The sequence below is a fragment of the Amblyomma americanum genome, chromosome 3 (genome assembly GCF_052857255.1).
Source record: "Amblyomma americanum isolate KBUSLIRL-KWMA chromosome 3, ASM5285725v1, whole genome shotgun sequence".
Taxonomy (NCBI): Eukaryota; Metazoa; Arthropoda; class Arachnida; order Ixodida; family Ixodidae; genus Amblyomma; species Amblyomma americanum.
The window spans coordinates 221,687,321-221,700,972 of NC_135499.1; the positions used below are offsets into that span (position 1 = coordinate 221,687,321).

General features: G+C 49.9%; 1 protein-coding gene across 2 annotated transcripts in view; it reads right to left on the reverse strand.

Annotated features, from left to right (window-relative positions):
• Nucleotides 1-13,652, reverse strand: part of alpha-Catr (alpha-catenin related) — a 95,359-nt gene that overhangs the window by 19,305 nt on the left and 62,402 nt on the right. The window contains exons 2-11 of one of the 2 annotated variants that reach the window (XM_077660109.1): nt 10,140-10,323; nt 9,908-10,068; nt 9,059-9,178; nt 6,635-6,724; nt 4,763-5,005; nt 4,022-4,225; nt 3,864-3,950; nt 2,742-2,900; nt 1,113-1,205; nt 503-709 (exon numbers count right to left, since the gene is read on the reverse strand). In XM_077660109.1, the coding sequence (XP_077516235.1) occupies nt 503-709; nt 1,113-1,205; nt 2,742-2,900; nt 3,864-3,950; nt 4,022-4,225; nt 4,763-5,005; nt 6,635-6,724; nt 9,059-9,178; nt 9,908-10,068; nt 10,140-10,173 (1,398 nt within the window). In that variant the 5' untranslated portion in view covers nt 10,174-10,323. Of the gene's footprint in view, nt 1-502; nt 710-1,112; nt 1,206-2,741; nt 2,901-3,863; nt 3,951-4,021; nt 4,226-4,762; nt 5,006-6,634; nt 6,725-9,058; nt 9,179-9,907; nt 10,069-10,139; nt 10,324-13,652 lie in introns of those variants that run through there. The other variant, XM_077660108.1, reaches the window with a different exon arrangement.

A 13,652-nucleotide genomic window follows, 5' to 3' on the forward strand; every position in this document is an offset into this window, starting at 1 on the left:
AAGTGCAACAGAAGTCACTCTCTTGCAGCACTTATTATGTAAACCGCAATGGATCAGCGATTTGCTCAGTTCTCGTGAATGTGGACGTGCTTGGTTCAGCGCACTGAAAACATCGCCAAGAAATGAGTTGAGAAGAGCACTAGCTCGAAGCCCGGAAAGCGGCGACAAACAGCTAGCCGAAAAATTCTGTCGCAGGTTGAAAAGCAGTTTCGCGGTCCGTCTAAGCATTCTCTCTGCGCGCCGAATCATCAAATCCGCCAGGGGGTCTTCCACGCACCACTGAAAGATCTATGGCCGATAGGTCATTCGCAGCAGCAGTGGTGACAGAGAGTCAATACATCATGTACTGTGTCGTGTGAGAGTGTCAGTAAGACCTCGCTACTATGTGTCGACTGGACCCACTGTGGTTACTACTGCTACTCGACGCAGCCGCTGGATGGCAGCGGATTTTCCCACTGAGCCTGAAAAGAAAAAAAGAAGCATTCTGTATTCCAGGCCTCACCCCGGGCCTTGGCAGCGACATGTAGACGGATCGCGCGCCGTCAGGGCCCTGGGTCGGCGGGGGCGGCCGGCACTGCTGGCTGGCCTCACGCGATATGGAGGCCACGTCGTTGACCAGCGACTGCCACACCTCCATGAACACTTCCAGGTTCTCCTTGGCGATCTTGCTCACCGGGTGCGTGCTCAGGGTCTGGCACGCGCTCACCACCTGCGGCCACGACGACGCGCCAGGTAAGCGGCCAACACCAGCCTTTCGCGCGTGTTCAACTATTCCCTCGTCGCCAACGAGAGTCGAGGACTGTAGCGCCGCTGCTAAATGAAGCACGCGCATAGCATCCAATGCTTCGAGTGCAGAGGCCTGTCCTACGTTGAAAATAAGAGACCCCTAGTGCTAAGCACATAATTTTTAGCCTTACTGACAATGCTGGGAAGCCATAGGCAAAGATTCGCTATAAAGGCGGGCACTTCGAACAAGCACGCACCCATCGCGCGATTCGCGGGGCTTGAGTTGCAGGCTGCGAGACGCATGGAATGTTGATCCTTTCGACGACCCTGCTGTCAGCTACGCGAGCTCGGCACGCGGCTCGCGAAGGCGGCGGCGCAGGGCTCACCTGGGAGCCGTAGACCTTGAGGCAGGCATCCGTATTCTTGGCGGTCACCTGGAGGGCCTCCGTGCTCGCCACGTGGTACAGCAGTCGGCACACCTGTCGAATCGCATTGGCCCAGCTCATCAGTCCACAAGAAAGTCACTAGGATGGTCAAAAGCTCCGACGCGACAAGTGCTTGGATAAAAGCAAGGTTGCACTCTACCGCACCGCCGCCGCGTCCTGCTTCCTTGAAAGGGACTACAATTTCCAATAAAGCGCCCAAGTCCACACTTTGACTTTCAAGGAACATGTGACATTCAGATTTCATCAAATACATGGTATTACTAACGCCGGCTCATCGTGCGCTTTTCCGCACTGCTTTAACTTTACGACGAGCAGGTTTATTGGCTGCGCGCCATAAATTGTCTCTTGGAAATAACAGCAAATCAGAGGGAGTTCAGGAAATGTGATACTTTCACTCATGGAGAGGTCTCTTCAGAGCAGTGAACGAATAACTGCGTACGAAGGAAAAACAAACAGAAACAAAATCATCAAAACAACAAAAAGAGCATGCCGTGAAGGTGTCGCCATATGCGGGCGGCCCAGACGCGGCGCGCGTTTTTTGACGTTCAGTTCGCAGTCACAAGTTCGGTCGTTCTGACGAAACATATAAACTTTCTCGTTATTTTGGAAGCTTTTCGGCTAAAAAGAAATAAATAAAAGAGGCTGCGCGCCAGAGGCGCGGAGAATATTTGATAAAAAAATTATCCCAATAAATAATACTGAACCAATAATGTGACGAACTAGGTATGCTTGGAAAATGCTCTTTTTGGTGCTACATTATTACCATCAAAACCACAGGACGAATTAGTTAAGAACGTTTATTATGGCAACAGTTTTATGAACATGAGAAAAATTTATGAAAAATAGCACTTATATAAAGTTAGGACTACTTCGGTTTCAGAATAAGCAGAAATCGGCGAACTATAAGCTTCTAATGTTAAAAAAGGTCAGTTAAAACCGTTACACAGTTTCCCCCATGAAACATCTTTACTAGCTTTGATATATTGGAGCGTGCTTTATGCAATGATTTTTTTTTTATTTACAACATGCCACATTTTGAGCACAATAACCCATTTCAGCAATGTTTTTATTACAATATTGAATGTAAAAACTTCGTTATATCCTAGCCGAGCTTGTTTCCCTCTTTCTTGTTTCGTTCCTAAAATGTTAATTCTCCGAGCTAAAGATCCGTAGAAGAGCTCGCCCCTTGTTTTACAGCGATAGCTGTTAATGCCTCGTTTCCCAGAGATCGCGTCGTCCGTCGTCCGCAGAGCGAAGGAGCGAGAGGAGGAGAGGGAACGGGAAGGCGACGGGGGGGACAGGGAGCAAGGGGCGAGGTGGTGGGAAGGTGCTGCCCATTGGTTCGTACGAGGCGCCTGCTTCTTCGTCTTTCCCTTCGGGGCGGCGCTCAGTGGGCTGCGCCTTTCCTTCCCCAGAGCGATGGCGTAGAGGAACGCCAAGAGGCTCACAGGACCGTCGTCTATTTGTGAACAGTTGCTTCAGCTAACTGTAGACACAAGTCAGTGGAAGCATTCAAGGCTGAGTTCACAGTCCCCTCTGGCGGCGGCTAAAGGGGTGCACAGTACGCACCTCCTGGACATGTTCGGCGTGCTCGGCGAACTTGTCCGCGTACTCCTCCAGCCTGGCATGGTCGCCGGCGAGCGAGGCGTTCTTCAGCCGGTTGAGCAGCTCGCCCTCGTCCATCGTCTTGAACAGCTCGTCCGCGTGGTCCAGCGCCGTGTCGCGAAGCTGCGAAGGGCAAAGCCATGATTGGCGCCCCTTCTCGCAACATGTCGCGCCCTCTACTCAAACGCCTCACCTCACCACAAACACTGAAAGCGAGTGCGCTAATATGAATGCAGGGGCAGTCTTACGGCTCGATGATGTTGTAACGTGGACGAGAGTTAGACGAAGTTTATTCTGGTCAGGCGTCAGTGGAAGCGAAAAATGGCGGTCAGGGATCAAGTGCAAATCGATGGGATTGACTTTTCGGAACCCATATGGGTTCTTTCGTCGCAGTCAAATGAACCGAGTGCAGCCGCCTAATTAAGTGTAGAATACATGGCGCAGTGAAGATACGGTGCTGTACCGGATCCCACGAACTGTTGTTGCTATGCGGTCAGTTTTGACCACGGACGTCTCAAACCTCGCGTATCATTAGACAACCTTATAAAATGTGTTCGCCTTCGATGGTTACTGTAAACGCAACCGTCCGAAATGTTCTATAATTGCTCATTCGAAATTTATTCATTGCATTTTAGGTTATTAGCGACAACTCTTGTAACACTACCCACGCACTGAACGTTCCTCCAGCTAAACAATACAGCTACAGAGACGAGATTCGGGTATCAGCACTAGCTTCCCGCCCTACTCTGCTTCACAGCTTGCTAGTCGGAGAGCGGGAAATGCGAGCGCGAGGCGACGGCTGTCACAAGTGCGCTGTTCTCCGGCGGCTGTGAGCGAGCCCTATGCATGTCTATAAGCCGTCGTGTCGCACTCATAGCTTCTGCCACACCGTCAATGCAACACGTTGTGTGACAGAGTGTACATCTGCGTTGACTAAAGCATCTTCCTGCGTATCTGGATACGGCAGAGCTGTTCGCCAGGCTATTGCGGCTCCCCAATTTAGAAGTCCGGGAAGAAAAAAAACATGCCCAGAAAAGGCAATAAATCCCAATTTCAGCGGGAAAGAGGCAGAAGGAGATAGAGCACCTGTTGCTTGAGGTCTGCCGTGGCCCTGAGCGTCTGCTCAATTGCGTTTTCGAGGTCCTCGTTGGGAGACGTGCAACCTGCTTGGTCCTGCGGGGAAGAGGGGAATGAAACAACACTGCAGCCCAGCAAGCGGGATTCAGGGCGGCGGCGGCGCGTACCAGGCTGACGCCGATCCTGAGGAGCTGGTTGAGCTCGAGCTTGGCCCTGTCGCAGAGCAGGAGAATCTTCTCGCGGTGCTCGTGCGACGTGTAGGCCGAGTCGGTGAAGTCCTGCGTGCGCTCCACCACCGCGTCTAAGGCACTCGAGAGCCGCTCCCGGCAGCTGGGCCCCACCAGCGTCATGCGCATCGTCTCCACCAGGTCCTGCGCTTTGTCGCTCACCTAAGCGCCCTCACTAGAGAGAACTCGCAAATTTGTTCGCTCACTTAAATGATCATTCAGCATCGGGCAACCTGTTCTCACTTGACACACTTTGGAAAGGGCTAGGAAAAAGAAAACACAAATAGTGGCGCTCTACCCGCATCGTCGATTGGCACAACGGACCTGCTCCCGCACGACATAATTTAGACTGGACACTTAAAGAGAAATAAAAATAATACTGCCTGCCCGCACCGCCTATCCCACATGACAGAGGGAACGAGGTCCGGAATTGGTTACCCTTCCGTGTAAGCATCCATTCGAACGTGCCACCGCTCCGCGTCGTCCTCCACCTTCAGTCCCTATGCTACCCTCTCACCATCCCTGCAATCACTTGGGCAAAGCCCAGTTAGTCCTGTCCTGCGTCGGCAAGGCAACCACTATCTCGGAAAATTTTCCATCTCCACAGACGCTCCGCAGCGTAAAACAGCGCAGGGTGCGCAAATGCAAAAAACACTGATTTTATGTTCAGCTCGCTCGCACCTCGAACATCTTGACGGCGTTGTGGACGGTGGCGCAGCGGTCAAACTCGTCGAGGCGCCAGGAGCCCCGTCGGGCGCCCTTGCGGCGGCACTCGGAGGAGGAGGAGGCAGCGCAGGAGGCCAGCTCGGGAATCACGCCGTCCTTGACCACGAAGTGCACCAGGTCCATGGCGCGGCGCATTTGCAGGAACACCGTGTCCCGGTTCTCCCGCGCCGTCTCGCACTCCGGGTGCCTCAGGCAGGCCTGCGCACAGGGACACCACGACCAGGTACTCAATCCCCCACATCCCGGATGTAAAAGCGCACCCCGTGCCCATCGCCGTCATCATGGCCTCACCGCCCGCTGCTCCCCCCGACGGAGCAAGCTTGTGCTCGAACACGTAATCGGACTCGAGGCAGATTTACAGGGTAGGTTTACCGAGTAGATTTACAGGGTAGATTTACAGGGTAGATTCAAAGGGTAGATTTACAGAATAGATATACAGGGCGGATTTATAAGGTAGATTTAACTGCTCTTTTATTCGAACCCAGCGCACTAGGCAGTCAAGAAGAAAGGGGCAAACAAAAATAGAAACGGCAAGGAACACGTGTGTTCACAAGTGATGTCCTCGCATTTTGCTCAACTGCACGAAAGCAGAAAAAAGTTGTAAATATGGCGCTGTATAATATTTCCCAAGCAATTGTTGTACCTGAAGCCCGCTACACTGTACCTGATAGCATTTACAATCACATTCACTTGAAATTCAGGATACTAAAACTTTGTACGGACAGCTGCAACACGCCAAAAACTTTACATAACTAAATTTTTGAAAATAAATAAAGCAAGAACACCATCTCATCAACATCATCATCAGCTTGACTATGCCCAATGCAGGGCAAAGGCCTCTCCCATGTCTCTCCAATTAACCCTGTCCTTTGCCAGCTGTGCCCACCGCATGCCCACAAACCAATCTCATCCGCCCACCTGACTTTCTGCCGCCCCCTGCTACGCTTGCCTTCTTTTGGAATCCACTCCGTTACCATTAACGACGAGCGGTTATCTTGCCTTCACATTACATGCCCTGCCCAAGCCCATTTCTTCCTCTTGATTTCAACTAGGATGTTATTAACTCGCATTTGTTCCCTCACCCACTCTGCCCGCTTCCGGTCTCTTAAACTTACACCTATAATTTTTCTTCCCATAGCTCGCTGCGTTGTCCTTAACTATTAAGCTGAACTCTTCTCGTTAGCCTTCACGTTTCTACCCCCTAGGTGAGTGCCGGTAAGATACAGCTGTTGTATACTTTTCTCTTGAGGGATATTTATAAACTGCCATTCATGATCTCAGAGAACCTGCCATATGCGCTCCACCCAATTCTTATTCTTCTAGTTATTTCCTTCTCATGATCCGGGGTCATTACCTTCCCTAAGTAGACGTATTCCCTTAACACTTCCAGCACCTCGTTACCAATTGTGAACTGCTGTTCTCTTGCTAGACTGTTGAAGAATACTTCGCTTTTTGCATGTTAATTTTAAGGCCTACCGTTCTGCTCTGCCCGTCTATCATGTTTTGCAGCTCATCTCCTGACTGACTTAGCAAGGCACTGTCAACAGCGAATCGCAAATTACTTAGGTATTCTCCATGAACTCTTATCTCCAAGTGTTCCCAATCTAGGCCTCGGAACACCTCCTGTAAACAGGCGATGAATAGCATTGGCGAGATCGTGTCTCCCTGCCTGACATCATTCCTTATTGGAATTTTATTGCTGACTTTATGAAGGACTATGGTAGCAGCGCAGTCTATAAAAATGCCACGCAGGCTGTACAAATGTAAACACGCGTCTTTGTGCACGAAGGCGCTAATGTGTTATTTAGCGAAGAACACGCTACGTACTTTTGATGCCGTCAGCAGCAGCATGGTGGACCTCTCGAGGATCATCCTTGCCGAGGCCATCTGGGCTCTCCGTTTCTCGTCCTTCATGTCCTGCAGAGAACGACCTGAACATCAGATTCAGCCCTTGCTTGTCTGCAGACCGAGGTCATTACGCTGTGAGAAAGAAAGCAGGCTTGTTATGGGGCGAACATCACCGGCGCGCCTTGCTACAGCTGAGGCTATAGCAGACGCCTCCGCTGATAACTAAAAGCGAGATGATGATGTGAAGAGAGGAAAAAACAAACTGTTGGGATTTTTCCTTTAACCTCCACATGTTCGTCTCTATCAAAAACTGCATTTTGCAATCCGATAACTAAAGCCATGGCGAGTGGGGAAGAGACGCGGGGATTACTTTAACGAGAAAGTGCATGTAAGCAAACAGAGCGGTTGCGACTTAGTGCCGGCGCAATCACGAGGCGAACTGTGAGAGCGCCATGATACGGACAAATATTTTGAAAGGGTGGCGGAGGCTGAAGAAGCCTCAAGTGCGGTTTAAGCAGCACACAAGAATCGCAAACAATTCTCATAGCTGGTGTTTTATTTCGACATTCGTGGCAGATCTTCGTGGCACTTTGTGAAGCGCTCTCCCTTTGAGGTCACTGTTTACAAGATTTCAACAAAGACTATTACAACTTTGCACATGTGCCTCAAATTATGCAAGTTTGTGGTGTATGTTGTGCAACGACCTGAGGATATTTTAGTTTAAATTGAAATGACCGTTTTTATTTTGTCGTGCACCACTGGCGCAGTTGGCTTTGCTGCGCGAAAACGTGGTGTTTATAAAAGAAGCTTAATGCGCAGCTTGGGCCACAGAAGCAAAGTCTCATTAATAAACGCAATGACGCCTACAAAGACCCCGCTGTTCTCGTGCATAAATGGCGCCAGGAATACATCGCAATTGAATTCGTATTGAATCAGTATCAAAGTGACGTCCCACGAACATGGAATGCAGACGCGTACCGAGAGTTTTCGTCATTCGTTTCCATTCAACTGGAAGAAGCTCAGTCTTATAACTGCCATCCGCGCGGCGCTGCACGAAACGCACTGCTTTCGCGTTTACTTTAATATGCATGAAAAATTCAGGTGTCCGATTGTGCCCCGCGACGAAGAGGATTCGCGCTCACGGTTCTGGCTGTACTCGGTGAAGATGTCGCATTTTTACACGTCTGTTTTAAGGGGCGGACGAAGCTGTCCGTAACTAATGACGCTAATGTGGACTGAACGTCAGTATTTTAACTTCAATAAAACATTTTGCTGGGCGAGTTGGTTCATATTGCTCGAGGGGATGCTTGTAGCGCGACAAAAAAACACAAGAGACAGAGACGAACGGGACAAGCGCTTGTCCCGTTCGTCTCTGTCTCTTGTGTTTTTTTGTCGCGCTACAAGCATCCCCTCGAGCAGTATTTTAACGTTTGAAGACTTTTACGAAACTCCACAGAGACAGTCTTGAGGTGAACCGGTGGCGTTGGCAGCCATGCACAACCGAGTCGTTGCACAATTTCTATTACGTTTTCCGAGACGGCACATCCACGCACTTCATTTTGTGGTATGCGAAGGATCTGAGACGTAGGTGTGGGACCAGACACTGGGGGCTCATCAGGACATGCTGCAGCGCGCACTGTTGACGATGGATCGCCGCCTATAAGTGTTACGCGCAAAAACGTTGCGCCTGTACAGAGGTTTTGTAAACGAACTTGACACTTTGATCTCACTAAATTGTTTGACACCCGCTTTTATCCCACGCAGAGCAAAAAAAAAAGTGCAAAGTTGTGAAGAGGCTGTGTGGGCGCCCTATATCCTAACAGAGTTGAAATGCCAAGGCGTTCTCAGCCCACTGATGTTCCACCTTGAGACAATCGGCAGGATGTGGTTTGTTAATTTTCGACAGTACCGGTGGCATTATAGCGGACGAGAACTCCATGCCTCCTAATTCCTGTAAAGACGGCTGGGAATGCAGTTAAGCCAGCAGAATGCGCTCAGTTTGCTACTGTTCACATGTGTATACCAAACCGGAAAGCTTCCGTGGGAGAAATTAGACGACTACAGACTTCCGCGAAACAACTACCGTCACGCAGAACACAGCGCATAGCGGCAGCAAATACACTAAGCAGGTGCAGGACGTAAGGAAACAAACGCAACAACAACCAAAAAGCGGCAACAACCAGTATTGCTGCTGCTTTACAATACAGTGCAAGACGCATTACCGCCTATTATAGTGCAACCTCCTGGCAAGCTGCTATAAAGTAAGACGAGATATGTGCGAGCGTCGGGCTGTCTCGCGCGCTGACACCATCCGAGCACCTTTAACGCAGGACAGCAGAAAATATAGAACACTGTAGAGACAGCTGCACCAAACGGGCGCTCACTATACAAGAGTGTACTCACGTTTTGCCTGTCCCCGGTGAGATGGGCCAGCTCAACCATTTCGGTGCCGAACTGGCTGAATGCTTTCACAAACTCCGTGAAGTTAGCGACATTCTCAAGGCGATTCAAGCTTATGGATACCTGCGCACAAATTACACACATTACAGAATGAACGCAGTATAGAAGGGAGAGAAACACGCTTGCCTACTGCCTGCCACCTGCTGCGCACACTCGCCGATGCACACTGAAATTACACGTGTTCCGAGCTCGTGTTCCAGCATAGCGAGCAGTTAAAACGGAAACTAGCGGCATTCGCACACTAACGCTTTCTGCACCTGTTTGTTCACACTGCGTACTTTCGTAACAAGATATCTATTTCCGGGCTAGGCACCCTTTCTTCACGCACGTTCGTAAACAAGATTGACGAGAATAAAGAACTGAACTCACGAGCACTGAATCTCTTTCCTGTTGCTTTGCTACACTGTCACTTTTACAAGCAACAAATCGGGAAAAGTTGAAAATAGGAACACGCAAAAGAAGCAAATATTTTAAGAGTGCCCTTCGTCAAATTACGAACTGTGGCATACCGAAAATTATAGGACAAATCAAATGTGCGGAATTACGGATAAGTCACAGTGGACACGCGAAGGGGAACACTACAAACTACAATGCAAAAACAGGGAGGACCTAAAGGATGCGGGTTAAGTTTGTGGCGGCGTATCTTCAACATCCGGCGATAAGACTGAGAAATAGAGCGGTCGTTGTCAGATTCTTATTCGCCTTTCATCTGTCCACGATCGCACAAACGGACGCAGGTCTGTCCCATGCGCTGATCACGCAGCGACGCAAAGTGGCCAGACGACGACCCACCCTGTCCTTTGCGCTGAGAAGCTGCTTCACCACGACGGTGTCTGCCAGGAGGAGCACCCGCGTGACGGACGCGAGGAGGGCGCGGGCGGCCCGCGCCAGCGCACCCCGGTCCTCGGCCGCCTCGTCCATCCGCACGTCGCACAGCTGCTCGATGCTGGCGCCTGCGGAGTAGTGGTGCGTGAGGACAAGCACTGGCCACTGCCAGTGGCAGCGCAGTGTAGTGCAGCCTTACCGGCGGCGCGTGCACTTCGGCACGCGTCGTACATGTCCAGCTTGATCTCGACGTTGTCGTCGGCCAGGGCCTCGCCGACAGAGACGAAGCGCTCCACCGCCAGGTTGACGGCCTGGCCCACGCGAGCCCGGACCGCCTGCTCGCTGCGCACCGCCCGGTCCTTGGCGCTCACCAGCGTGCTGATCTGCGACGAGGCACGACAGACTTCTTTCGCTGTTGTTTGTAAATCCGAGATATACAGAGACGGCGCAGCGCGCCCGACGGCTGCTGTTCGACTCTCCTCTGTTTAGTCCTCGAGCAGAGTACTCGAACTGTGTGACCAACAAATGATCAGTGATGCAGGTGTTCATGTAAATAGCTGAGGACGCGCATAACCTCTTGGGTGTAACTCAGTGCGTTTTACTGCAAAACCCGTACCAGCGTCGAAATGCGAAAAATCCAGCGTCTGTCTGTAGCCTCGGAAAATGAAGAAGCACCACCCGCCAGCCGCCTCCGCACCCTCCACCCATCCCCGCTCATCTTCACAGTACAGAAAAATTCTGTACCGTGTGAGAAGCATCGGCCTACAGTAAAACCATTCATTAGAGGAACAACATCGAAGTAATCGTCGAGTGTAAACCCAACTGCTTTCATAGAATTGTAGTATCAGATGTCTAATCATAAGGTAATTTTTCTTTTCGTTTCTCGGTTGCAGCCTCCACCTTCCCTCTCGATTTTAAGGCAGCGCTGAGTCCAAGTTTCAATGATTTTCTTTGTTTCTTCTTTTTGTGCACTGCAAAAAAATCCCAATAACTACTCACTTCAGAAAGCGCCACATAATTGCGCAAGGACGAGAGTCGAGTCCAAAGTCGGCCGATTGCAGCGGCACACTGGAGCGTTTCGAAAACAGCGGTCGACGCAGATTTTGTTCGAGTCTCCGTCTCTATCGGCCCGTCGTTTCCACCGCTAAGCAAAAACTGAACCAAGCCCTGCCTCTGACCCTGTGAAGGCGGAGTGCGAGCGTTCCACGAAATGCTATTGCAGCAGAACGATATCGCGCTGGCTACCTGTTTGATCAAAAACGTCACGAGACACTTCGGCGCTCTTAGGAGCAGTGGCTACTTCTTATGGCTTAGCATAGCTTTTGACGCGCAGTTGCAGATAAAACAATACCGATTTGCATAACTACACTCTGCTCAAGTAACATAACAAAGCACACTTAACAAGTTGTTTTTACATAGCCCTCACGTGGCAAAAAAGTTACAAACCCTCACACGAACTGATGCGGCGAAGATGCGACAGCATGGGGCTTTCTTTGGCTTTACATTGGTCGCCTTTCCACTGCGTCCTTGAATTTGATCACACCGTCACTTTTTAGTTCCGCTGGTTCGTGAGCTTTTGGTAGCAGGAGATGGGTGGAGGATCGAGATCTGGAAGATGGAGGCTTCACGCCTTTGGTCTTACGGGCCGGCGCCGCAGTTTGGAGAAACGAGCCTATTACTGCTGTCACAGTAAAAAAAAAATAAATAAAAAGTCACCTAACCAAGGATGGAAGAACAGAAGGCAAGTACAATAATCCCCTGAGTGTAGTGCAGCGCTCCAACAAGGAAACAAAAGCCTACTCTTTTACTCACACGAGAATTTAATTCTGTCGGCAAGCTTTAGGCGGAAATATCAGACATTTCAAAAGTTTCCAGACTTAGAACTCTTCTTATAGCAAACGGCAGAGACGCACCTGGAGAGTAGTAAATGGTACCGTATCGAAGAGTTCAGCGATATCCATAGAAGCAAATGTAGGTCGTTAATTACACTTAACATTACTTTCATGGGTAGACGAAGATGATCGATGTGGAAATAGCAAAAATGCCCGATTCCAACCCGTTCAGACAGTGGCTCATCCATCATCGTCATCGTCAGTCGCTGACAGCTCGTCAAGAACACTTCCCTGCCACGCGTAACGGGAACCACAGCCGACGCGTCACGGCGGGCTCGCTTCCTCTTCCTCCTCTTTCTGTCCTCCTACTATCCTCTTCTCCTCCTCTCCTCGCTCGGTTGTTCGCGGAGCGACCGCTTAAAGGGAGACTGCATCACTTTTTGAGAATTCTGCGAGATTCAAGGATTCAAACCTATATAGGCTGTATGTAAAGCATGCCATGTTTTATTGCGCTAGCACTTAAAATAGTGATGTAATCGACGGCAAAACTTCATGGCTCTCTTGACAGCACTGGAGGAGTGCAGAGGAGCTCGGTGTGACGTCATGGACGGTAAGATATAAAATTTCCGCGCCGTCAACCACACCTTACTGTGCTCCGTCGGATGCTGGCAAACAACGCTCGGCAGGGTTTTTCTACAGTGGCGTTGGTTTCCTTCCTTCAAAGTAAGCGTTTACGCATCGGAAATGTACCGGTACCGAGGATGACGTCATCATGCACTCCACACTTGGTGCTGTGTGCTGCGGAGAAGCTTGAAGGTCGTCAAGGTTTTAAGCGGGAATTACGCGTCGCCATTTCAAATGGTACCCCAAAAGATTTCGCATGCATTCCCTGCAAGTTTCACACATTCGACCCTCTTAAGCTCGTCGAATTATGAAACCACTGTAGTTAACATTTAATATGAACACGCGTTGTGCATCAGGTGCGTTATATGTGATTTAGCCTCAGCTATATACAGTATTCTTCAGCAGGCTGATTCAAAGAAAGAGAATGGGACTGCAACACTTTTTCTTAAAGACAACCCTTGTCTTACGATGAGCAGAGTGTTTCTGGCTGTGCTGAAGAAAGTGCTCAGTGTATTTTGCGCACTGCTTGCAACAATTTACGCGCTTCCGGTTGATCGGACTTGGTGCGATCCGCGCACGCCTTTTTGAGACGAAAAAGATGCACTGCTGTTTATACAGGGCAGCAGAGCGTGACCGTTACGGCGGAGAGAATTTCCAGGTGGGTCTGAAGCCTAGAAGCCCGAACAATGTTTTTTTCTCTATCTCCGCACACAATTCGGTTAGAACGCAACGCGTAGTGTTTCGCGCGTTACGGTGGTATCAGGGACGATTGGTCTTTCTGGGGCGCCGCGTGCGCCATGGCATCCGCTGATACATTCTGGGCTTTTTTCATTATAGCTTTGTATTTGCTTGAACAGAATTTTACAATAAACGCTCATTCGTCTTTGCCTAGCCCATGTGAAGTAAAGCTAAGGCTCTTCGTTAACAAAATAATAAAGAAATACAAAAATGACGTTTCGAGGGGGAAGAATTCACAGGGACGACTAACTTCATTATGTGTTGGCAATGCGACAGCCTTATCAGCTGGTGATGCCTTTACCGGAAGTGTCGCCACTTCCGGTCTTTGACCATCACTTCCGGTATGTTGGAATTTCATTGCGGTGGAAATAAAAGTCTTGATGATGATGATGATGAATGAGCGAATTTTATGACCGACAACGCAATTTTGCCCCATGGGGCTTCTAATGCTATTATTAATAAGGAGGAAGAAACGGAGTTTGGCGCGGTATGTAGCGCAGATAAAGGACAACGGATTT